This window comes from Colobus angolensis, unplaced genomic scaffold, assembly GCF_000951035.1.
Source record: "Colobus angolensis palliatus isolate OR3802 unplaced genomic scaffold, Cang.pa_1.0 Scaffold51, whole genome shotgun sequence".
NCBI classification, from domain to species: Eukaryota; Metazoa; Chordata; class Mammalia; order Primates; family Cercopithecidae; genus Colobus; species Colobus angolensis.
Window position 1 is genome coordinate 7,392,893 of NW_012118599.1, and position 27,924 is coordinate 7,420,816.

At 36.1% G+C, this 27,924-nt stretch overlaps 1 protein-coding gene across 3 annotated transcripts; it reads left to right on the top strand.

Moving 5' to 3' along the window:
• The first annotated feature begins 393 nt into the window (after positions 1–393).
• CRISP2 (cysteine-rich secretory protein 2) lies at positions 394–27,257 on the top strand. 3 transcript variants are annotated; one of them, XM_011960256.1, is made up of 9 exons: positions 394–474; positions 1,386–1,489; positions 4,765–4,839; positions 13,281–13,397; positions 14,127–14,214; positions 15,500–15,645; positions 16,056–16,153; positions 18,100–18,188; positions 27,007–27,257. In XM_011960256.1, the coding sequence occupies exons 3-9, from the start codon at positions 4,774–4,776 to the stop codon at positions 27,132–27,134; spliced, it is 732 nt and encodes a 243-aa protein (XP_011815646.1). In that variant the 5' UTR covers positions 394–474; positions 1,386–1,489; positions 4,765–4,773; the 3' UTR covers positions 27,135–27,257. The 3 variants fall into 3 exon arrangements, with proteins under 3 accessions (XP_011815646.1, XP_011815648.1, XP_011815647.1); XM_011960258.1 differs by having other exon boundaries at positions 18,100–18,192; positions 27,007–27,116; XM_011960257.1 differs by having other exon boundaries at positions 416–494.
• Positions 27,258–27,924: the final 667 nt, after the last annotated feature.

Here is a 27,924-nt window from a genome sequence, read left to right on the forward strand (position 1 = left end):
AACTGACAACCTGTGTGTAACCGGAGTGCGCGATTGGCATGATACTGGCAGCGCATTGCAGACTTAAGCAGCTGTGGACTCCTAATTCTCTCTTTAAATTGAACTACATTAATTCAGGCATTCTTGTCTGAATGCGAACACCTTTTTCAAGCCACCCCCTGGGCAATCCGAATCCTTATATGACCTCCCTCCTCCTCCTAGTACGGCGCAGGTATGCGAACAGACATTTTCTTTCCTCATCAACTGGTGGTAGTGAGAAAAAGAGAACTCTGCTTTTCCCAAGGGAAAACGGGCAGGGTTTTCTCCGTAGTGGGGGCGGGGAGGCGATAGGAGGAGAGCAGCCCACGTAGGCGGGGAGCGGCGATGAAAGCATAAAGCCCGGTGACGTCGCCCACACGCGGCGTCTGGCAAGTGCACAATCGCGGTGAGGGAGGCGCGCGGCAGCCGCCAACGCTCCGGCCCAACTGCCGGAAGGTCTGTGCTCTGGAGCCAGGGTAAATATAAGACCCAGATTGGAGACTAGAAATGGCTAGGGACGGGGAGGTGTGGTGAAGCACAGGGGAAAGAACCATCGTTGAGGTGAGGGGGCTTCTGATCCTCCTTCGCTCCTCTGCCGGCACCTGGAGGGCATATAGGTGATGTCCGGCAGACTGAGAGTTCAATTTTGTTGCTCAGCACCGACCTACCATAACTTTCAACATGCTTCTCTATGTTTAGTCTATTGAAACTCTTTACCTACCTTAAAAGATAAATCATTCTAAGTACAAAAGACCCACTGAATCATAGTAGAAGCCTGAAGCCATCTCTAAGTCTGATTTTTACGAAGTCAAATTAAGACTCTTAGTTTCTAATAGATGTTTTGAATGTACAGGTATTAGAAACTGTAATAACAATTAGAATTGGGGTTATTGACTCTGCTGGACTTTATATTATCTATTGGCTTCCAGAATTAAAAAAAAAAAAAAAAAAAGAGATAAAGCTGTTACCCCCAACTCCCCATAGTTAATACTTACCATGTGGGACACTGCTTATGGAAATGATCTTTTAAAGAATGGATTGAAGTCCTAGATAAGGGGTTGGGAGTCTTGAAAATAGGTTGCAATTTTCCAGGCAAGTTAGCCAACTAGTAGTTACTGAACTTCAAGAAGTCCACTTTTTTGTTAGTGTTTGAAGGAAATATCAGGACGCTGAAATACAATCTGACCTCAGAAGGACAATATGGTCTTAACGGTGAGATCAAATAAATACAGTAAAGTATTAGAAACAATACTAAACAATTGAGTCCAAATTTAAGTTTGTGACAAAAATTATAGACACCATCTATAAGCGTCTTTTTCACATCTTTATTTTAAATATTTTGTAAATATTTTGTTTCCTTGTTCTAGGGCTATAAAATTATACATCATGGCCCTCCTAAAGACACTCTAGGAAAACCATGTCATCCTGATCTTAAAACACCTGCAAGAAAGAGCACAGTACTTCACCATTAGTAAGTAGCAAGGAAAAAAAAAAATGGTAGCCAACTTTTCAACTATATATCAATGTGGGTTTAAAGAAATAAAATGTAATTATACGGAATAGAAAAAAATATTTTTACTTGAATATACTCTCACCAACAGTGACATTGCTTTCATTGATGCAATGAAGATGATTATAGGTTAGATGGTTGACAGTATGGGAGAGAAGAGCAGCAAAGAGAAGAATATGGCATCATGGCCTATTATACAATTCTGGGTCATCAGATGCAAACAATGGGTGATTGAGCTATACAGAAATCTTCAGGCTTCTGCGTATTGCTTTCAATGAACTGATGAGGATACAGCAGCCCAGATGTTAGAGCGTTTTCCTAAACTTAGCCAGAAGGTCTCCTATAATAGAACCAGGCCTTGAACATATGAATCTCGAATTAGATTATACTGATTTGTTTTTCCTATAACACCTAGAAGGAAAAACATGTCTCTTAAACCCTTAGAAATTAGCAATTCAATCAAACAGCATATGTTTACAGAAAGATCTTATGTGCTCAGCAATCTAGCAGGCATTGCAAAGGATAATAAAAACATGGATAATTTCCATTTATTTGTATTATATGCATAATGTGTTTATTGTATTAGAGGTGTTACATACATTGTCCCTTCCAGTCTTCAAAGCAAAAACCTGTGATATAAAAATCTACATTTTACGTAAGAAAAAATCTGAAGTTTGGCATAGATTTCCCAGACCTGATGGTTTCCAAAGACTGCACCTGTAACCAATAAGGCACAGGTAGTTGATAACTAGAAAGTAAAAATCATAGACAGCTGAACTATAAGAGTTCAACTATAAAGCAGAATCCTGGTAACCTTCACAGTAATTAACCTGTCTTGGGTTGTCAGTATAGAAATACCAGTCCAAAAAGGCCACATCCAGATTATAGTGTGCCTAAGGAGAAGGGAGGACTGATTAGAAAGGGAGAGCATGATTTACTTACTCATGTTAAAAACTATGTGGGAAGCAAATAATGTCAAAAGCATTATCAGACAACTGGCAAGGAAGTTTGAGGCTACTGGTATGAAAAATACTATTTCAGAACTTTGTTGACTTGGATTTATTTAACAAAACCAGAGTTTGCCAAAACAGGAATATGTGTAATGTATATGCTGCTCTAAACCTTCCACCTTCTTTCTTTCTAAAGATAAAGCAGATATTTCATCTTGCTCAGAAAACCAACAGTAAGTGATAATTCATTTATTTTAATGTGAATATTTTATCACGCCAATCATTTTTATGTTGTCAAGGGTAAAACGATTAGTGAGTTTGCTCATGATTTTATCTTTTGTTTTTTGTTTGTTTGTTTTAGAGACAGGGTCTCTTTCTGTCACCCAGGCTGGAATGAAGTGCTGGGATCATAGTTCACTGCTGCCTCGAACTCCTGGGCTCAAGTGATCATCCCACCTCAGACTCCTGAGTAGCGAGGAATACAGGCACTTGCCACCATGCCCAGCTCATTATGTTTTGTTTTTGTTTGTTTGTTTGGTTTTAGTAGATATGAGGTCTCACTATGTTTTCCAGGCTAATCTTGAACTCCTGGGCTCAAGTTATGTGCTGTCACCTCAGTCTCCCAAAATGTTAGGATTGCAGGAATGAGCCACTGTGCCTGGCCTATTCATGATTTTCAAAACTTTGATTACATTTGTTTTGAGAATGACCTCAAGTTAATTTTATTCTTTTACAGTTAAGAAGGTAAATTACAGCAGTATCATAACCCCCCAAAATTTGATATATAAAAATTTTTTACATTTTTTTCTAAAAACAAGTAATGGAATTAATTCTCATGTTTATGACTTTAAACAATTATAGTAGAACTACCTTTAATAGGAAAATGGAAAAGTATGACTGTTTAAGCATATCGTATAAGCTGGCATATTAATGATTTTACTATTAACATACACAGTTATGTATTAAGAAGGGAATTATTAAAGTAAAAATAGAGGGTCTCCATTGTGCTGCAACAATGTCTGCCTTTTCCCAGTTAAAACTGTGTGTCTTTCAATGAGTCAATATCTCTTTCAAAGTCATTGACTTTGAAGTCATAATTGGATAAAGACTAATTTCTGACATTACCTATGCATTGGCACAGGTTAATTAACTGTCTTAAGCCTTAATTGCATCATCCATACAATATAAATAGTAATACCCAGTAAGGTATGGGAGTGAAATTGTACATCATTTTCCACAAACCATCAATAATTGTTCATCCCTCATCCCTTTTTTGCATACCATTGAGGATAAAGGCAATGGATGGAACAAGTATCAATGATACACTATTTACAGTAGGTGAAGCCTGAGAAGTATCACAGATAAATTGTTTGGAATTTTCTTTCCTTCCAAGAATTTGGGAGTGCAAATCCCACACACATGCAACAAATCTAGGGAGCATAACTCTAATTTACAAAGTAAACAATTTATATGTCTAGTGACAGAAAGGTGAGTGTTTCTGAAACTAAGTGGTCTTGTTGCTTCATCTAAAGGATGTAGGACTTTTTGACATATTGAGAAAGGACAACATGGGTAACAAAATTCTGAGTATCTTTTTAGGAGATAATGAAAACATGAAACAATCTTCGTACAAAATAATGCATTGAGTAAACTTGAACAAGCTATATTTTCAATGCATTAATTGTATTTTTTTCTATACAGAGAAATTTGAAAATATTCACAAGCGTAAGGAAGAAAATAGATATAACTTCTAGTTACTCCATTAGGGAAATAACAACTAATAAAGTATTTGTACAACCATATCTGTGTAATCACAACCTTGTTATCTTAGAGTCTGGTATAAATAAAAGGACAAACCATTATACTTTTCATACAGAATAGCCAATTGAGAGTTGGTATATATTGAAAATAAACTTTTCTCCAAAAATTGAGATGAAGAATGAATGTCAGTACTATAATTAACTATTCAGGAATCTGTTTTCTTTTTGATGGCGTAAGGATAGCAGAAGTAGGCAGAAAGAAGGGAGTATGTGTCTATCTTTTATAGATGTACCTCAAGGGCATCAGTAGAGTTCTTCAGCTTATTTTTTTATTGTCACTATCAGAGACAAGGTTGACCTCATTATGATTCTACTGGTACCATACGGCAATTCTTCTTTTGTTCCATTCTTAACGAATCTGGAAATCACAGTTCCTTTGAAATAATCGAGATTATGTTGGTATTCTCCCTCTTAGAAGTTTTTAAACTACTTATTTCAATGCAGACCTTTGTTTTTCCTGACTTAGTTTTCAGCAATGGCTTTACTACCGGTGTTGTTTCTGGTTGTGGTGCTGCTTCCATCTTTACCTGCAGAAGGAAAGGTAAGGTTAAAATGGAAAATCTTTTCAGAGCTATCCAGCAACTTTGTGCTATGGCAGGCTATTTTGAAAGTAAAGGAGGGTAAGAGAGTTTAGTATGTCAGAGTTTCCACTGGTTCTCTCAGAGTTCTCAGACCACTTAACACAATTATTGAGATGAAAGGCCAAGGCTATGCTGTATGTGTTCTGCATGTGTATGCTAGCCACCAGTCACATGTGACTACTGAACACATGAAATGAGGTTTGAACAGGCAAGATGTACTCTGATGGTAAGAAACTCACCAGATTTCAAACATTTAGAACAAAGAAAGATGAAAATATCTCAATTTTTTATATTGCCTCCATGATGAAATGATAATATTTTATATATTCAGTTAAATAATATATTAGGTACTTAGGTTGGTTGCAACAAATTACCACAAGCTAAGTGGCTTATAACAGCAAAAACTTATTCTCTCACAGTTATGGAGGCCAGAAATCTAAAACAAAATTATCTACTGGGCTGAGCTCCTTCTGGAGGATCTAAGAGGGAGGGATCTGTTCCATGCTTTTCTCCACCTTCTGGTGGCTTCTCCCACTGCTTGGCATTCCTTGGCTTGTGGCTGCATCACTCCAATCTCTGCCTCCATCTTTACGTTATCTTCTCCTCTCTGTGTGTCTCTTATAGAGGCACTTGTCATTACATTCAGGGACAACTGGATAATCAAGGATTATCTCATCCTGAGATCCTTAACTTAATTACATCTGCAAAGACTTTTTCCAAATAAGATCACATTGACAGTTTCTGAGCATAAGGACATGGACATATCTTTTTGGAGACTACCACCTAACTCATTACAAATAAAATATATTATTTAAATTAATATCACTTAAAAATTAAAATGGCATATCATGTTTAAATTATTTTTCTAATAAACATCACTGGTCTGTGGGGTTAGAAAATTGATGATAGTTCTCTTGCCCCAATCTATTTTCTGATTTCCTTAATTTTATTTCTTTTTAATGAGATCCCCATACAAAATTGACAATATACTTACATAATATTAAATTAACACAACTTCTCCACTATATTAGCACGTTTAATTTTTATAGTTAGGGTATAATAATAATTAGATTTATATTTTTAATTAAGAAAACAAAAACCCCAACTCTAAAGTTCTTAGTGGTTTGTTTAGTTGTGATAATAGAGTTAGTATGTGAAGGGCCAAGAGGATTTTGAATTCAGATCCTGGAGTTATTTCTAATACGCTACTTTGTTGAATTGACCCTATATTATGATCAGCAATCTTCAGTGATAAAATGTGCAGTGTTCACATACAGTGTGTATCTCCTAGCCAGGAAGCCTCTGAAACAGCTTTGGCATTGCTGTTTGTTGTCACATCTTCCATTAACTCCGTGCACTAGGACTTTTCAGACTGGAGGACTCTGACACTCAGTTCAAACTTCATTTGGCATTCAGAAATATAGTCATTGTATTACTGTAATTAAATTATCAATGTGCAGGTAATTTATTCATCACCTAGGACCTCATTCAAATAATTTGCTGTTCTTTTCATTTCTTTCGCCGAAATATTTTCTTTCATACCCCTTTCCAATCCCCTTTAACCTCTCTGACTCATCTCCTGGTCTTCATTTTTAAATTATTAAAAAGTGAGATGTCATTTTGTTTTGGCACCACTACATGTTTGAAATCAGATGCTCTGTAAACACTCTGCCCAGTATGATTTTCTGATGTTTTCAAAATGCCTAGAAAACTCTATTCATCTTTCAAAACCCCAGAATCACATTTTATGAAGCTTTCCCTGACTTCAAAGAATTGATCCCTCCTTCCTCTCTATCTTGTAGATCCCTAAGATCAGTTTTGTTATCACGTGTATTGTAATTTTTACTTATGTCACCTATTCAATATAAACTCTTTAAGGATAGATACCATATTTATTTTATTCTCAATATGTTTAATGTTGCTAGTCAGGTAATAGCTTTGTGAACACATTTAAAAGTACATCTCTTTTTCAGTACAATTTTATCTACAAAGCAAGAAGGTGTGAGAAGCAGGAAATAATTTAGAAATTAACTTTTTATGTGTTTTGAAATGAAACCACCATAACCAGATTTTTTTAGGTCAAGAGGAAATATCCAGGGATGATATTTTATGCTTTGATGTGATGCAGAAATCTGCTTCTACTGATATTTTATATGCACATCTTTTCTAACTTATGAGTCAGTAACTTTGCCATATTTATTGGTACAATGGCATCCGCTATCAGTCCCTGTTGTTAGGAACATAAAAGCAGGAAAGAGAAATTCATATATAGTAGATAATGGCAATAATATGCTCAGACCTATGGTATAAGAATTGTGAGAGCCTTAAGGGAACTCAGTATGGGAGGAGAGGGGGATAACTTATTCCAAGGTGTCAGAAAAAAATCTTTAAGTGGCCCTGTTCCTTTTAGACTTATACTTCAAAATCTTGCTCATACCTATATAACATCATACTCGTGTGTAAATTTAGGTCATCAAATTGCTTGGACCTTGATCCAGCAATTTTCAGACCCTATTCTACCTCGAGGCTTAGCAGGCCCCATACCACACACACAGACAAATATACAACCACAAAGATAAACCAAACATATTAGGGCCCAATTTAATACTTTATCAGTTATGTTTCTGTTACTAAAAGGAACAAAGTCAGCAATAGATAGATTTGATCCCTCCAAATTGCTTTAATTTTTTTTTTTTTTAGTATTACAAAGTTATCTTTTACGCAACCCATAAAATTTGCTACATAATAGGTATAATCGTTTTACTATAGTACTGAATGCAGACATGCACTTCAACTGGGCCTAAACATTTTTCCTTAAAGGCAGATACCATGTCAAGGAAAACTGCCCCATAAAATTTAGGATGAATCATGGGCTCCAGCTTTACCCTACCTTGCAGCCTGATCAAATGTGAATGAATATATCTCAAGGTTTTTAATTTGCATGCTTGTAGTTATAAAATATTATTATTCATATGTCTATTCAAATCCTATTAAAAGTTCCCTTGCTGGGGGAAATGTCAGATAGGAGGCATGACTAACTTGCAGTTGCCACTTGGATAAACAGAACAATATGTGGATAAACAGAACAATATGTGGATAAACAGAACAATATGTGGATAAGCAGAACAATATGTGGATAAACAGAACAATATGTGGAGATTCACATCATGAACTTTTGCACCAAGAACCACTGCAGGGGCATGGCAGGAAAACTGAAAGAACTCACAGACCCTTTGAAAGAAGTGGCTTGCCACTACAAACTCTGTGAGTTTGCTGAAACACTGTGAGTGCCCAAAGTGTGAGGGAAGAAAGTCTGCCTCTAAACACACATCCTCACTGAGGAAGCTGAAAATCGAGATCATGGGAGAAGGATTTAACCTTACTTAAACCTGAAACGAATTTAGAGAGCCATGCAAAATAAAAAAGAAGAAGAAGCAGTGAGAAGAGCCCTGTAGGCAATCCCAGTCCCCACAGAAGCCCAGGGAAGCAATTTCTGACTTTATCTCACAGAGATCCTCAAGGAGGGAAGCCAGTGGAATTAGGGAAGGGCCACAGGGAGGAGACTTCCAGCTGAACTTTGTAATAATTTTGACCAAGTACAAATTTTTCTGGGCAGATCTGGGATTGTGAATGGCAAGTACAGATATAAGTACAGAAGCTGCAGCAGGTAGGAAGTGGGGAAAGGCCTGAAAGCCCTGCTTACTGGGGAGGGTTGTAGCCTGGACCAAGATCTCAGCCTTGCACAACAGAGGCCTGGATATAAATTCAGCTCTATTGGCCGTTGAGGGAGCACAGCAGGGGTGAGACTGGCCTTGCAAGTGACTTGCTTCACTTGTAGGAGCTTAGTGAAGCCTGTCACTGCTGGCTTTCCACCCCTTCCCTGATGACCTGTATGAAGCAGCAGAGGCAGGCATAGCCCCCTTGGAACATAACTCTTTTGGCCTGAGAACCACACCCCCATCTTCCACAGTGGCTGCAGGAAGCCCCCACCAAGGGAGAGTCGGAGTTCAGGTATCCCTAATCCTGGCCCACACATGATGGTCTTTCTCTACCCAGCCTGGTAGCCAAAGACAAAAGACATAAACTCATGGGAGCTCTATGGCCCTGTCCATCACCTGAAAAACCTGAATACTTATCCAGGAGACCTTAGGGCAAACTTGTATCCCCCCATACTACCACAGCTTATGCTGTCTTGAAACCAACTCAGGCTGTTACAGCAACTCAGAACAACTCTACCCCAAGGAAGGAGAAAACAACAGTTAATTCCACTGCCTGTAACAATCCTGGCTAACCAGAGGTCCTGAGACTGTCCACATGACAACTTCACTATTAGCATAACTAACATTCAAGAAAACCAGTGTACTAAACAAAACTACAACGAAGGACTCTTGGAGTCTACTTCACTCCCCTGCTACTTCCACTGCAGCAGGTGTCAGTGTCTGTGGCTGAGAGACCTGAAGATGGATCACATCACAGGACTGTCTGCGGGCACTCTCCAGTACCAGCCTGGAGTCCAGTAGCTCTGATGGGTGGCTAGACCCAGAAGAGCAGTAACAATCACTGCAGTCTGGCTCTCAGGAAGCCCCATCTCTAGGGGAACGGGGAGAGTACCACATCAAGGGTTCAAGGAAAAAGTACCTGAACAGCAGCCCTTGAGCCACAGATCCTTCCTTGGACATAGTCTACCTGATGACAAGGAACCAGAAAAACAATTCTGGTAATGTGACAAAACAATGTTCTATAACATCCCCCAAAAGATCACACTAGCTCACCAGAAATGGATTGAAACCAAGAAGATATCTCTGGATTGCTGGAAAAAGAATTCAGAAGGTTAATTATTAAGCTTCTCAAGGAGGAACCAGAGAAAGGTGAAAACCAACTCAAAGAAATTTAAAAAGTAATGCAAGTATGAATGAAAAAATTTCCAGAAAAATAAATATCACAAATAAAAAACAATCACAACTCCTGGAAATGAAACACACTTAGAGAAACGCAAAAAATACTGGGAAGTTTCAACAATCGAATGTAACAAGTGGAAGAAAGAATTTCAGAGCTTCAAGATTTGGCTTTTGAATTCTAACAAAGACAAAAAAAATGATAAAAAGAAAATGAACAAAGCCTCCAAGAAGTTTTGGGATTATGTTAAGTGACCAAAGCTAAGAATAATTGAAGTTCCTGGGGAAGAAGAGAAATCTAAAAGTTTGGAAAAGTTATTTGAGGGAAATAATTGAGGAAAACTTTCCTGGTCTCGCTGGAGACCTACGCATTCAAATACAAGAAGCTCAAAGAACTCCTGGGAAATTCATCATAAAAAGATCATGACCTGGGCACATAGTCCTCAGGTTATCTGAAGTCAAGATCAAGAAAAGAATATTAATAGCTGTGAGGCAAAAGCATCAGGTAACCTACAAAGGAAAACCTACCAGATTAACTGCAGATGGTCTCTGCAGAAACACTATAAGCCAGAACAGATTGGGGTCCTATCTTTAGCTATCAATGTACACAAATCAGTGGTACTGCTATACACCAACAGCGACCAAGATGAGAATCAAATCAAGACTCAATACCTTTTACAACAGCTGAGAAAACAATAAAATACTTAGGAGCATACCTAACCAAGGAGGTGAAAGACCTCTACAAGAAAACTGCGGAACACTGCTGAAAGAAATTATAAATGACACAAACAAATGGAAACACATCCCATGCTCATGGATGGATAAAATCAACATTGTAAAAATGACCATATTCCCAAGAACAATCTACAAATTCAATGTAATTCCCATCAAAATACCATCATCATTTTTCACAGAACTAGAAAATACAATCCTAAAATTGATATGGAGCCATAAAGAGCCTGCATAGACAAAGCAAAACAAAACAAAAATAACAAGTCTGGAAGCATCACATAACCCCACTTCAAGCTATACTACAAGGCTACAGTCACCAAAACAGCATGGTACTGTATAAAAATAGGCACATAAACCAGTGGAACAGAGTAGAGAACGCAGAAATAAGGTCAAATACTTACATCCAACTGACCTTAAACAAAGCAAACAAAAACATAAAGTGGGAAAAGGACACCTTACTCAACAAATGGTGGTGGGATAATTGGCAAGATCCATGTAGAAGAATGAAACCGAATCTTCATCTCTCACCTTATACAAAAATCAACTCAAGATGGATCAAGTACTTAAATCTAAGACCAAGCCATGTAAACTCTAGAAGATAACATCAGAAAAACTCTTTTAGACATTGACTTAGGCAAATGTCTAAGACCAAGGCAAATGTCTTATGACCAAGAACCCAAAAGCAAATGCAACAAAAACAAAGATAAAAACATGGGACTTAATTAAACTAAAAAGCTTCTGCAGGGCAAAACAAATTATCAGCAGAGTAAACAGAAACCCCGGGGGCTGGGCGCGGTGGCTCACACCTGTAATCCCAGCACTTTGGGAGGCCGAGGCCGGCGGATCACGAGGTCAGGAGATCGAGACCATCCTGGCTAACACGGTGAAACCCCGTCTCTACTAAAAAATACAAAAAAAAAACTAGCCGGGCGAGGTGGCGAGCGCTTGTAGTCCCAGCTACTCGGGAGGCTGAGGCAGGAGAATGGTGTGAACCCGGAAGCCGGAGCTTGCAATGAGCTGAGATCCAGCTACTGCACTCCAGCCTGGGCGACAGAGCGAGACTCTGTCTCAAAAAAAAAAAAAAAAAAAAAAACAGAAACCCCACAGAATGGGAGAAAATCTTTGCAAACTATTTATCCAACTAAGGACTAATATCCAGAATCTACAAGGAACTCAAACAAATCAGAATCCCATCAAAAAGTGGGCTAAGAGCATGAGTGGACAATTCTCAAAATAAAATAGAAAAATGGCTGACCAACATATGGAAAGCTGCTTAACATCATTAATTACCAGGGAAATGCAAATCGAAACCGCAACGAAGCTAACACCTTATCCCTAAAAGAATGGCCATAATCTGATTTAAAAAATAATAGATATTGGTGTGGATATGGAAAAGGGAACACTTTTATACTGCTGGTGGGAATGTAAGCTACTACAAGCACTATGGAAAAGAGTATAGAAATTCCTTAAAGAACTAAATGTAAATCTACCATTTGATCCAGCAATTTCACTACTGAGTATCTACTCAGAGGAAAAGATTTCATTATATGAAAAAAAGACACCTGCACACTCATGTTTATAGCACTACAATTCACAATTGCAAAAATATGGAACCAGCCCGAATGCCCATTAATCAATGAGTGGATAAAGAAAATGTGATATATATGCATATATATAATATATATTATATATAATATATAATGTATACCTATATATACATACCGTGTGTGTGTGTGTGTGTGTATACCCACCATGTAATACTGCTCAACCATAAAAAGAAATGAAATAATGGTATTTGCAGCAACCTGGATGGAGTTGGAGACCATTATTCTAAGTGACATAACTCAGGAATGGAAAAACCAAACATCGTATGTCCTCACTAATAAGTGGGAGCTAAACTATGAGGATGCACAGGCATAAGAATGATACAATGAGGCCAGGCGCGGTGGCTCACGCCTGTAACCCCAGCACTTTGGGAGGCCTATACGGACGGATCATGAGGTCAGGAGATCGAGACCAAACTGGCTAACATGGTGAAACCCTGTCTCTACTAAAAATACAAAAAATTAGCTGGGTGTGGTGGCGGGCACCTGTAGTCCCAGCTTCTCAGGAGGCTGAGATCGAAGAATGGCATGAACCCGGGAGGCAGAGCTTGCAGTGAGCTGAGATGGCGCCACTGCACTCCAGCCTGGGGGACAGAGCAAGACTCCGTCTCAAAATAATAATAATAATAATAATAATGATACAATGGACTTCGGGGACTTGGGAGAAAGGGTGGGAGGGGGCGTGGAATAAAAGACTACACGTTGGATACAGTGGACACTGCTTGGGTGATGGGTACACCAAAATCTCAGGAATCACCAGTAGAGAACTTATTCATGCAACCGTTTACCACCTGTTCCCCCAAAACTGTTTTTTGAAAAGTTCCCTTGAAACAGAAATCGGCATTTGTGGCCTCCGAGGGGTTTTTAGTTTGTCATGCCATGAGTTACTCACAATTCCCAAAGCTTCAATCTACTGCTTTCCTATTTAAACATTTCAATCTACTACTTTACTATTTAAAAGTTATGTCTTCAACTCAGATTTAGTGACAATGCTTAACAACTAATGTTGACTTTCAATATTTAAATATTTGTAATATTTAATATATGTACATGATAACTAAATATTTTGCACTTTTTAAAGTGACCTTTGTTCTCTTGCATTAACTTATTCACTATTATATGAAATTTACAACATTGTTAAATAATAATTCTAATTTTATTTTCTTTTAGGATCCTGCTTTTACTGCTTTGTTAACCACCCAGGGGCAAGTGCAAAGGGAGATTGTAAATAAACACAATGAACTAAGGAAAGCAGTCTCTCCACCTGCCAGTAACATGCTAAAGATGGTAAGAGGCAGTGATGTAACGAGATGGGTGTGAACCAGCTGTGGCAGGAGCAGACAGCTGGCCACTGGCATCTCTTACGAACTTTGTGGTTTACAAACTTGTGTCTTTTTTTTTTTTTTTACAATGGTTAAAAAAAAACTGTCAATTATACAGGGTTGTTAAATTTGGAAGGCAGAATTGGAAGTCAAATATTCAGGCATCCAGTGTTAAACCATTACACTTTTTGTTCATTTTCTTTTCTGGTTTAAAATCAAGAAATCCCCTTTCCTTCAGGGTGTCAGCTGTTGTGAGTAAAAGCCCACTTCCCAGGGCACAGTCCCTGAAAGACAGGTATCTCTGATACGAAAGCAATGGCCTACATGTGAAAACAAATGGAATTGGAAATAATGTTGGCCAGCTTATTACTATTAAAATACAATGAGGATATTTCACCTGCTTATCAGTATTTACACTAGCGTCATTAATAAATATCCTAGGTATGGCTGCTTTGCTATCATAAATAATCACATATTATTGTCTTATTTTGCCTTTTAGATACATTACCTATGGACTACCCTTCATATGTAAACTGGCACCAGAACAGATAAAAACACTTAAAAATATTTTAGTAACAGTAGTATTAGAGAATACATCTACAGAAATTTTAAAGTATTTACAAATCAGATCATAAAGTGTATGTTTCATTGTGGCTGAATCATTAAGTGTATTTTGTTTTCTTGTGACGTTTAGGAATGGAGCAGAGAGGTAACAGCGAATGCCCAAAGGTGGGCAAACAAGTGCACTTTACAGCACAGTGATCCAGAGGACCGCAAAACCAGTATGTAAATTAGTAAATATTTGTTGAATTAATAAATGAATAAAACAATAATAGAGCATTGTAGGATGCTCTATAATAAGAAGACTTTGAAAATAAATGTTACTCATACTGTTGTCTTTTTGAAGTCAAAGTATCTGTATACAGAGGGATATTTACAATAAGAACAAGGCTGTGCTTTTTTATTGTGTACATTATGCAAATAATTTTGCTTCTTGCAACCAGTTTATGACTACAGCAGATTTTATATCATCTTTCTTTTTGTAAGTGTAAGAATTAGAAAAGCCAGAATTTGAAAGAAAAGTGACTCACCCAAGAACATAATCTGAAACAGTGTCGTACTAGAAATTTTTAACCAAGCTTTCTGATTTCTAACCCACTGCCCTTTTTGTTAATTTATGTAGCTGTCAGATGTTTTGAAATCTATTCTTTTGTATCCATAAAATATATTGAACTTATGATGAATTATTCCTTTTTTGATCTAAAGTGGATAAAAGTGGACAAAGTGGATTTAAATTTATCATATTCAAAATTTCTATAAAAATGAATATTTTTGAATATATTATTTTTAAAATTTTTAATATGAGTCAATCAAGTATTTTGTGTGGACTGGATACCTACAATGCATGGGATGCTACATTTGAGTTTTAAAAGGACTTATCAAGGATTATAAAAACTAGTAAATGCCCAAATAATTTTTGAAGTGTTTCTGGGCTGTAAGGCACTTCTTGAACTCACAAGGATTTCAACTTGTGATATCTGATTTCCTGGTTAAAAGAAAATCCATAAATTTTGAAAACTGTTATCCTTCCTGGTGTCAGTTTTCTCTTTCTTGGGACTCTTAAAAACAGCCTATAAAGTCTTTTTTTCAGATTTCACACAAAGTCATATACATTTATTTAGGGTCCTATATTTGAAAAATCTCTGTTGAGGGTTACTAGAGCAAAAGACAAAATGTAAGAGTTGGTCACTGCCTTTAGCAAGCTTACCATATAAAGCTGGGAACACTCAAGGCATACACGTGGAAAATTTAGCATGCAAGGATTTTTAAAAAGCAGAGTGTTAGCTTAAAGTTTTATGTGGTCAGGCCAGCCTCAGTGTGTTAGGCAGTTCAGTGTTCTTATTGGCCTTATAGCTGATAAGGAACTGAAGCACTCCTTTATGTATTAATCAACAGTTAGCATCTGCTGGACCTTGGGTTTGAAAGGCAACATCTTTGTGTTTGTGTAGTCAATTTCTTTTACCATTGCATGTTTATTACCTTGCTCATGAATGATCTGCCCCTTAGGTACAAGATGTGGCGAGAATCTCTATATGTCAAGTGACCCTACTTCCTGGTCAGCTGCAATCCAAAGCTGGTATGACGAGAGCCTAGATTTTGTCTATGGTGTAGGACCAAAGAGTCCCAATGCAGTTGTTGGACATTATACTCAGGTAAAAAGAATGCATGGAAATACCTATGTCACAAATGTTCTAATAGGAAAGCTTCTCCAAATTATGACCACTGCAATGTTCAATTTAGGAGGACAGTCCGAGTGGGAAGAATACAGTCTTGGAATTTGGCTGCTGTAGAGCTGTCATTTTTGTTCATTGTCAGCTAGACTCTTAGTAGGAAAGCATACTCTGTATTGTTCCTACATGATAAATTTTAAAGTGATGAATGTACATGAAAATTAAATATTTTTAAAGTTTATGTCTTTGGTTCAATAATTTAAATATTTGTATGGTGTATGTCTATAAACTAAAACTAACATTTTTCAGTTTTATATTTGCTACTATTTTTTTAAATATTTTTCCTCTTCTCTAATGTACTTTTGTATATTTATTCCATTGTTAATTTGCAGCTTGTTTGGTACTCGACTTACCAGGTAGGCTGTGGAATTGCCTACTGTCCCAATCAAGATACTCTAAAATACTTCTATGTTTGCCAATATTGTCCTGCGTAAGTAGATTGCTTAGCATTTAATGGCAGTAATTCTATCTGCAATTTATTTTTTAATAATTCTCACATCTTAAACCAGAATGAAAACATATCTCAATAAAGGGGAGGGGATAAATGTTTGGAAATGTTTTTTAAGGTTGAGACACTTTCAACTTCTCAGAGGAGAACAACTTCTCAGTTTCAGTTATAAAAACTGAATCTCTCATTCCTCATTAATAGAATAATGTCTTTTCTTTCAGTTGGCTTTCCCTCAGCTTAGGGTTACTCTATGAGCATGTGTAATATGTACTTCCCTAGAATTGGTATCATCACATCTTGCTAATTTCATACTCTAGGAGTATAGATGCTTCAGGGTGCTGGTGAGATTGCAAATGGAAGATGGATTGTGATTTTGGCCCTTTCTGCTCCAATATTCCTACTTTTGCTTATGTAAAACACACACACACACACACACACACACACACATTCACAATTACCATTACAAATGATTCATTCATTTGGATTTCAATGACTTTTCAGGACATCTTTATTTCAGAATACAGAAAAGATAACATCTTAAGTCTCTGATTCTCAGAATTGTTCACAGAAAGCTCTTTAACCATCTTGTAAAGTTTGATTTGTAGCAGTAAACATGCTCCTTCATTAAACAATATGTTTAGAGTTATCCACAATAAATCCTATGGATATTTTAAGGAGATATTCGTGGTACATTAATTTAAAATTTAATGTTTGAAATTCTTTACCACTGGAGGCTGTGGTGGGGGACACAACTACAGGATTTGTTTCGAGACTGTAGATAACGAAGATGATATAGGGTTCCAGTTTGAGAAGTATAACATCCAAAGTCATTTTCCTTCAAGTGCCTATTAGGATTTAAGTAGAGAGAATTGAAAGGCCCTAGGAGGATGTATCCACACTCACTGACTGGCCCTCAGAGGGAGGCATCAGCAACCAGGTGTCAGAAGTGACAGTTGGAATAGATCATGAGGGAAGTCAAGGAAACTAGAACTTTTAAAATCCTTTTATATCTGTTTCACGATTTTCCAAGAGCTCATACACATACAGCTATATTCTAGGCAAAGAGACTGAGATTTAGCTGCATTTCCTTGGGTCCTTAGCCCACTTGGTCTATTGAGATTTGGACTCCTACATATTTTTAAATGAATTTAATGGCCAATAGAATAATGATCATCATTAACTTATGGTTAGTCATTGCAAAACTATTATATCCTGGATATCAGTATTTATCAAAACTTTTCTTAATTTTTTTTTTTTTTTTTACTTTAAGTTCTGGGATAACAAAAACTAATATTCTGTTTTGGTAAATGTAAAAATCTCATACATGCCACCTCTACAAACTCACAAACCTTCCTAAGCACACTCCTACAAACACACACACCACTAACTACTGAAAAATCGCAACCTCCATCTGGAAGAAAAAAATACTCTGGAGGTATATTTTTCATAGTTTCTATTAGAGACACTATGGGTTTGTTTTCCATTTTTCAAATGGAAAATGATATTTTAACATTGCATATTAATTTCCTACTACAACCTGCTACTCCTAGGATCTTGTCCTTTCCCTCTACAAGATATGTTTTGTCCCTTATTGGCACCTTGGGATACACTGCCTTAGTAATTTGACTAAATATACTGGGAGATAAAGATAGTGTCGCCACACTGAATATACTCTGAAAATTTCAGACTCTTGTCATCAAATTTAGTTACCCAGCCTGTGAAATTATGGTCAAGAAGATATGTCCATGTGTGAAGCATTTTCTTAATTTGGGCTGTTATCTGAAATACCCATTGGGAATTGTAATTTTTCAGTTTTGTTAACATACTAAAAACACTGAATAACTATTTATGTATATTTGATGATTGATACTGCCCTTAGAGTATAAACAGTAAAGTGAAAAATATTTGACACGTATTTCAAATTTCAGTGGTAATAATGTGAATAGAAAGAATACCCCTTACCAACAAGGAACACCTTGTGCCAGTTGCCCTGATAATTGTGACAAAGGACTATGCAGTAAGTTTGAAGTGATTAGCTTGCTATTATTTATTATATAATTGATATTTTCTTTTCTTTATATAATTTAACAAATCTTCTAAAGTAATGAATTGAAATAACGTATTTATGAAAAAACCCAAAAAATATTCAACAAAGTATGCTTAAAAAAACATTTTACACACTGGAGGAGCTACATATTATTTGTAATGAAAAGCATATTGCCCTATGTAACATAATGGAGTATTTATCATCAGTGTGTTTTTGTGGCTCTGCAGAGCCCATTAATATTAACCATACACCGTTTGGTAAATAGTTCAATTATCAAAGTTCGTATAACTGTACCAAAACTGGTATTTTAAAAGAATCAAAATGTATAAATCTAAAGTGTGAGATCAAATTATGGCTCAGTCTAGAAAGGCATGCCAAATATCACTGTTTATTTGTGCCAATGTGTTTGTCATGCTGATTTCCTCACTTCTTGTTGATAATATAATTAGGATCATAGTGTTTGCCTTAATAAATGATTACTTGCCCTATAATTTCATAATTGTTTTGTGTATATTTTTATGACAAAACTCAATCTATATACAATATTGGCTCATAGAACCTGTGCACATATTTTTGCAAAAGGAGAAAATGAAATAAATATCATATATCTCATTTAATAAATTGCCATGAATAGAAGTAAAAATAGCTGCTGGCTTTCTGTAGTTGGGATACTTTTATTAAAATTATTATGAATGATAAAGTTGACACAATCACTGAAACTTTTACCTCTTCAATGCACTCACCTTTACTAAGCATTTTTTCTGACTCAGTTATATAGCTATATTTCAGAATATTAATGATACCAAAGCTATAAATCAGGCAGAGGTGGGCATATAACAAGGTCAGGAGTTTGAGACCAGCCTGGCCAACATGGTGAAACCCTGTCTCTACTAAAAAGACAAAAATTAGCTGGGTGTGGTGGTGGGTGCCTGTAGTCCCAGCTACTTGGGAGGCTGATACAGGAGAATCGCTTGAACCTGGGAGGCAGCCACTGCACTCCAGCCTGGGCAACAGAGCGAGATTCCGTCTCAATAAATAAATAAATAAATAAATAAATAAATAAATAAATAAGAAAAATAGTTGAATACTTATACATTTGCTGAAGGCAGTTTGCTAACAAGGCTGGAATTCATCTGTCATGGTATCAGCTGGTATCAGCTGCTGTGTCCATGGGATTGCCTGCATCACCCCTCTCATAAATCCTAGGTAACACAGAGTAGAGAGAGACGCTGTCCACTTGGGGGAAGGAGAAGGAAGTGTGTGGGGTACTCTGCCTTGGATTTAGTACTGGGCCTGCCACAACAAAACACATACCAGTAAGAAACCCACAGCTCCTAAATCCAGATTGGTATGCATAGATAGAGCCTCTAGACCCACCACAGCACCAAAAAGGAATCTGCTGCCCCAATGGGACAGACTCAAGTCTCAGTACCACCGGTCAACTAAAATGGCCTCAGACCCAAAATGAATTGTAGTAGCTGGAAAGTCATAACAGCTGCTGACCTTGGGCAAGCCCTGGTTCTGTCCTGGTCCGAGAGTCCATGGACTTCAGATGCATCAAAGCACAGTGACAGCTGTGGCATCCAGGGAATTGTCCATGTTACCCTTCTCCTAACCAAGTTTGCAGCAAATCTGGGTTTAGAACATCATCTAATAATGAAATAACTGCCATCTTAGGAGACTCATTAGTCTCCTTTAAATTATTGGAAGTCCTTCTGAAGAAGAACAGGTACAAACAAGCCCAGATTGAAAAGACTAGCATAATTAATTCTTTAGTGCCTAGATACTGAGATAGTAATCCGCAAGTTTCAAGAACATTCAGGAAAACATGACCTCATCAAAAGAACTAAGTAAAGCACCGGTGACCAACCCTTGAAAGATGGAAATGTATAATCTTTAGGGTAAGGAATTCAAAATAGCTGTTTGTAGGAAGCCCAATAAACTTCAATAAAACACAGAGAAACAATTTAGAAATTTATCAGAGAAATTTGATAACAAGATTGACATTAAAAAAAAAACAAAACAGAAATCCTGAAGCTGAAAAATACGATAAATAAAATGAAAAAAATAGTAGATGGTCTCAACAGCAGAATTCATTAAGCAGAAGAATCAGTGAGTTTGAAGACAGGCTATATGAAAATACAGAGGAGAAAAAGAGAAGGAAAAAGAATGAACTTTCTTCATTGATCTACAAGATCAATAAGACAGCATCAAAAGAGCAAATGTAAGAATAATTGGGATTCTAGAGGGAATAAAGAATAAGAAAGGGGTAGCAACCTTATTGAAAGAAACAACAGGCCGGGCGCGGTGGCTCAAGCCTGTAATCCCAGCACTTTGGGAGGCTGAGATGGGTGGATCACGAGGTCAGGAGATCGAGACCATCCTGGCTAATACGGTGAAACCCCGTCTCTACTAAAAATACAAAAAACTAGCCCGGCAAGGTGGCGGGCGCCTGTAGTCCCAGCTACTCGGGAGGTTGAGACAGGAGAATGGCGTAAACCTGGGAGGCGGAGCTTGCAGTGAGCTGAGATCAGGCCACTGCACTCCAGCCTGGGTGACACAGTGAGACTCCATCTCAAAAAAAAAAAAAAAAGAAAGAAAGAAACAACAAACAGAAAACATTCCAAACCTGCAGGAAAATAGAAATAACCAGTAAAGAAAGGCCAAAGTTTATTAATCAGATTCAACCCAAATAAGACTACCCCTTGGCATATAATTATAAAATTCTCAAGGGTCAAGGAAAAAAGAGAATTCTAAAAGCAACAAGAGAAAAGAAGCAAATAACATGTAACAGAGTTTCAATACACCTATCAGCAGACTTCTCAGTAGAAACTTTACAGACCAGAAGGAAGAGGGGACAATTTACGCAAGTGCTAAAAAATGATTTTAAAAAACCTACCTAAAATATTGCACCCAACAAAACTATTCTTGAGACATAAAAGAGAAATAAGGACTCCCAGACAAATTCTGGAGGAATTCATTATTACAAAACCTGTCTTAAAAGAAGTGCTAGGCTGGGTGCGGTGACTCACGCCTGTAATCCCAGCACTTTAGGAGGCTAAGATGGGCGGATCACGAGGTCAGGAGATCGAGACCATCCTGGCTAACACGGTGAAACCCCCTCTCTACTAAAAATATAAAAAATTAGCCAGGTGTGGTGGCAGGCACCTGTAGTCCCAGTTACTCGGGAGGCTGAGGCAGGAGAATGGCATGAACCTGGGAGGCGGAGCTTGCAGTGAGCCGAGATCGTGCCAGTGCACTCCAGCCTGAGCGACAGAGCTAGACTCCATCTAAAAAAAGAAAGAAAGAAAAAAAAAAAAAGAAATGCTGAAGGAAGTTCTTCTACCTAAAAGAAAAGAATGCTAAAGTGTGACATGAAAATATCTAAAGATATAAAACTCACTAGCTAAAGTAAGCATACAGAAAAATTTAGAGTATTCTAATATTGTAATTGTGGTATTTAAATCACTCATATCTTTAGCATGAAGACTAAAACAACAAAACTGTTAAAATAATAACTTAACGTATAAATTGAGACATCCAAAAGTCAAAAAATATCATGGGTATATGAAGTTAAAATGTAAAATTTTTGTTTCTTTGTGGTAAACTGTCATCATTAGTTTAAAATAATTTATTATAACTATAAGAACTTTTGTAAGCCTCATGGTAGCCACAAAGAAAAATCCTATTATATACACACTAAAAATACACTAAAAATAAAAGGCAATTGATGAAAACATGCAACCAGAAAAACTCACTTAACAACAAAGGAAGGCAGCAAGAGAGAAAGAAAAGATTACAAAACAACCAGAGAATGCGTAACAAAATGGAATTAGTAAATTCTTACCTATCAATAATAACCTTGAATGTAAATGGACTTAATTTTCCAATTAAAAAACACAGAACAGATGAATGGATTAAAAAAAACACCCAAATGTGCTTCATACAATAAAAAACTTATCTCCCCTGTAAAGACATGCATAGAGTGAAAGTAAAGAGATGAAAAAAGATATTCCCTGCAAATAGAAACCAAAAAAGAGAAAGTAACTATAAGGCCATTATTTAATGATAAAGGGGTCAATGTGTTAGGAAGATATGATAATTATAAACACATATACACCCAACATCAGAACACCTAGCTATATAAAGCAAATATTAATAGACTTAAAGAAAAAGACAGATAACCATTTAATAATAATAGGGGAATTCAATACCTCACTTTTAGAAATGGACAGATTATTCAGACAGAAAATCAACAAAGAAACATTTGAGTTAAACAGCTTTCCAGACCAAATGAACCTAACAGACATTTACAGAACTTTCCATTTGATAGCTACAGAATTCACATTATTTTCATCAGCACACAGGATATTCTCCAGAGAGAACACATAGACCAGGAAACAACTCTTAAATTTTTAAAAAATGGAAATCATGTTAAGTATCTTTTCTAACTACAATGCAATAAAACTAGAAATCAGTAACAAGAGGAACTTTGAAAACAATACAAATACATGGAAATTAAACAAGATGCTCCTGAATGACCAATGGGTCAATTAAGTAATTTTTAAAAATTAAAAAATTTTCCAAATGAATAAAAATAGAAACACACCATATCAAAAAGTATGGGATACAGCCAAAGCAGTATTGAGGGAAAGTTTACAGCATGAAACTACTACATCAAAAAGTAGAAAAGTTTCAAATAAGCACCCTAATAAATGATGCACCTCCAGGAACTAGAAAAACAAGAGCAATCCACACCCAAACTTAGTTAGAGGAAAGAAATAATAAAGATCAGAGAAGAATAAACAAAATTGAGGCAAAAAATATAAAAATATAAAAGATCAAAGAAACAAAAGGTTAGTTTTTTGAAAAGATAAAGAAAATTGACAGATCATTAGCTGGACTAAGAAAAAGAGAGGAAAAAAACTAAAATATAAAATCAGAAGTGAAAAGCAGACATCAAAATTGGTGCTATAGAAATGTAAAAGAAATGTAAAAGACCATTAGAGACTATAATGAACAACCAAGAAATTGGAAAACCTAGAGGAAACGGATAAATTTATGGATACATACAACCTACCCAAGACTGAACCAAGAAGAAACAGAAAACTTGAATAGACCAATAATAAATAATGAAATTGATTCCATAATAAGTCTCACAACAATGAAAAGTTCAGGACAAGATGACTTCGTTGCTAAATTCTACCAAACTTTTAAAAGAACAAATACCAATTCTTGAACTATTCGAAACATTTGATGTGGTTGAGGAAATTCTTCTGAACTCATTTACAATGCCAGAATTATCCTGATACAAAAACCAGGCAAGAGCACAACAAAAAAGAATGAATATAGATGCAAAAATCCTCAATAAATACTGTACTACCAAAACAAATTCAACAACACACAAAAAAGATTAAATGGCATGATCAAGTGGGATTTATCTCATATATACAAAGATGTTTGGACAAAATACACCACCTTAACAGAATGAAAGACAAAACCATATGATCCTCTCAATAGACAAAAAAAAAAAAAAGCATTTGGTGACATTTGATAAAATTCAATATCTCTTCATGATATAAACTACAAACAAACTAGGCATAGAAGGAACATATCTCACCACAATAAAGGCCATATATGACAAGCCCACAGCTAATATCTTACTAAAAGGTAAAATGTTAAAAACTTTTTTTCTAAGATCAGGAACAAGACAAGGATGCCCACTCTCACCAATCTTATTCAACATAGTATTGAAAGTTCTAGCCAGAGCAATTAGACAAAAGAAAGAAATAAAAGGCATTCAAATTGTAAAGAAGGAAGTCAAATTTTCCCTGTTTGCTAATGATGTAATCTTACATTTAGAAAAACAAAGAACTCCTACCACACAAAAAACAGACAAACAAACAAACAAAACTCTTAGAACTCATAAACTCAGTAAAGTTGCAGGATACAAAATCAAAATAGAAAAACCAGTTATGTTTCTATACACCAACAATGAACTATCTCGAAAAGAAAGCAAGAAAACAACTACATTTACAAATGCTACAAAATGAATAAATAAATACCTAGGAATAAATTTAACAAAGGAAATAAAATATTTCATAGGAAAAACTATAAAACACTGATGAAAGAAATTGAAGACTACACAGAAAGAAATGAAATACATACTATGTTCATGGACTGGAAGAATTAATATTGTTAATAATGATCAAACTACCCAAAGCAATTTACAGATTGAATTCAATCTCTATCAAAACATTCGTACCACTTTTCACAGAAATAGAGAAAACAATCCTAAAATTCATATAGAATCACAAAAGACCCTGAATAGCCAAAGCAATTTTGAAGAAAAAGACAGAGCTGGAGGCTCTGGCTTCAAAATATACTACAAAGCTATGATAACCAAAACAGCATGGTATTGGCATAAAAACAATCATGTATACCAATGAAACAGAGAACCCAGAGATAAATTAACACATTTATAACCTATTGATTTTTGACAAAGGCACCAAGAACATACACTGGGGTAAGGACTGTCTCTTCAGTGTGTTGGGAAAATTGGATATCCATATGCAGAAGAATGAAACTAACCCCTATCTCTCACCATATACAAAAATAGACTCAAAATGGATTCAAGATTTAAATGTACAACCTGTAACCATGAACTACTTGAAGGAAACAATGGGAAAGTCCTTTGGGACATTAATCTGGGCAAAAATTTTATGGAGAAGACCTCCAAAGCACAGGCTGCAAAAGCAAAAATGGACGCATTAAATTATTATAAAGCTGAAAAGCTTCTGTGCAACAAAAGAAACAGCTGATAATGTGAAGATACAATCTGAAAAATGGAAGAAAATATTTACAAACTGTTCATCTGACAAGGGATTAATATCCAGAATATTCAAGACCTCAGCAACTCAGTAGGAAAAAAAACACGTTAAAAAGTGAGGAAAAGGCTGGGTGCGGTGACTCACGCCAGCACTTTGGGAGGCTGAGGTGGGCGGATCATGAGGTTGGGAGACCAAGACCATCCTGGCTAACTAAACCCATCTCTACTAAAAATACAAAAATAAAAAGTAAAAAAATTAGCCTGGCATGGGCAACAGAGCGAGTCTCCATCTCAAAAAAAAAAAAAAGAAGAAGAAAAAAGAAAAAAAAGAGAAAATTACATGAATAGACATTTCTCAAAAGAATACAACAAATGGACAACAAGTATTTGAATAAAATGGTCAACATCCCTAAGCATCAGCAAAATGCAAATAAAAACTACAATGAGATTTCATCTCACCTAGGTTAGAATGGCTATTATCAGAAAGAAAATCAAATGCTGGCAAAGATGCAAAGGAACTTACATCACTGTTGCTGGGAATGCAAATTAGTACAGTCATTATAAGGAACATCATGGAAATTCCTCAAAAAAAAAAAATGAAATTACTATATGACGCAGCAATCCCACTACTGAGATACCTCCAAATGAAAGATCAATGTGGCAAAGAGATGTTTGCACTCCTACAAATACTGCACGATCTCACTAATATGTGGAATCTAAAAAGGTTAATTTAATAGAAGTAGAAAGTAAAATAGTGATTGACAGTGGCTGGAAAGGGTAGGCGGGGGTGGAAAGGCGTGGAGAGGGGTCAACGAGTGCACAGTTGCAGACAGGAAGAATAAGTTTGGTATTCTATTACATAATAGAGTGACCATAGCTAATAATAATTATGTCTCAAGAGAGCTAGAAGGATTTTGATTATTATTACCAAGAAATGATAACTAACTTATTAGAAAGAAATGTGTTTAAAGTGATAAATGTGCTAAATACCCTGATTTGCTCATGATGTAATGTATATATATATCAAAACATCACACTGTACCCAATAAATATATGCAATTATTATGTACCAATTATATATTTTAAAATTAAACTTTTTAACAAACATATGCCTTTACTACAGGACTAGCACAATGAGTTTAAAAAATGGACAGGTTTGAGAGACAGAAAGTACAATAGTCAGTCAATGTTTATACCCTGTGCTGGGTGAGTGCTGGCCAAAAGAAGAAACGAAAGAGTTCAAGTTGATTCCAGTTCCTGGCTTAAATTACTGAGTAGCTGAAGTGTCATACCCCTTAGATTGTGGGAGTGATGCAGGGAGATCACTCCTGAGAACTGTCAGCCTTTTAGCTAATACAAGCAGTTTAATTTGAGTTTTATTGAGTTTGAGGTCCCTGGGGAACACCCAAGTAGAAACATCAAAAGGAAAAGGGCATATTGTCCTTGTTTTATACTTTTATCCACCCATACAGATTATTAACTCAAAAAAAGCATTGGAGTGTAATGCCATGCTGCCCAATATTATGATACGATGGAAACAGTCTCTATCAACATGTGCTACTAATCACACTTTGAACACTTGAAATGAGGCTAATAAGATTAAGAAACTAAAATTTTAATTTTAATTTAAATACCTATGTGTAGCTAATGGTTCCCATATTTGGCTATGCAGGCATAGAAAGATTTAGTTACATTCATATTATTCTGCTTGCTGAGGGGGAAAAGTAGGTCAATTTATTTTAGAAACATCACTAAATGTAGAATTTAAACAGTGATGGATTTATCAGTGAGCTCAACTAAGACACCTCATACGTCCCTTAAGACGTGAAAGACCCATTATAGTGTAAGTGATGCTAACTTGTTTGTTCCCTCCTACCCCCTCCACACACACTTTGAATGTATGGTTTTGCTGTTACTGAGGAAAATGATAATGACATAACTAATCTGTTTTTGTTTCAGCCAATAGTTGCCAGTATCAAGATCTCCTAAGTAACTGTGATTCCTTGAAGAATACAGCCGGCTGTGAACATGAGTTGGTCAAGGAAAAGTGCAAGGCTACTTGCCTATGTGAGAACAAAATTTACTGATTTGCCTAGTGAGCATTTTGCAGGACTACATGGATACGGGCTGCATCATTTAATTGACACATACCAGGGGAAATTGTATGTATGTTAGTTACAAATTTGATTTCAAAGAGCAATGCATCTTCTCCTAGATTCAAAGAGCAATGCATCTTCTCCCGGATCATCACAGAAATCATTTTCAGGCAATGATTTACAAAAGTAGCATAGTATATGACGACAACTGCGAACTCTGACATAAATGTAGTGCTTTATAATGAACTGAATCAGATTGAGGATTTTGAAAACTGTATAACCATAGGATTTAAGTCACTAGGCCTTTGGATCAAAATAGTGAGTTACATATAACCTGAAACATGCTGAAGAAGAAGACTGTAACATCATTGCCATTCCTACTACCTGAGTTTTTACTTGCATAAACAATAAACTCAAAGCTTTACATCTGCATGTGTCTTATGACATTTCTTTTAAACAAAAGTAATCAGCTTTTCAAACAAAGAACTTTTCTAGCAACCATATGATACGATTCTTTTGCAATATTTTATACCATTCATAATTAACTCCAGCTAGATTCATCTGAGATAAACGATAAAACAGAGCAACATTTTCAAAATAGTTGTCTATAAAGTTAAACTTTAACAAAAAATGAATCAGTTCTACTCTTACTTGCTTTCTCTTTTCTGATATTTTGATCTCCCTACTGGTTTAGTTGATTTTTTTTAAGCCAACAAAAAGAGGACATAATTCAACCAAATATACAAATATAGCTTTCCAAGAAAACAAACAAGTGGAATAA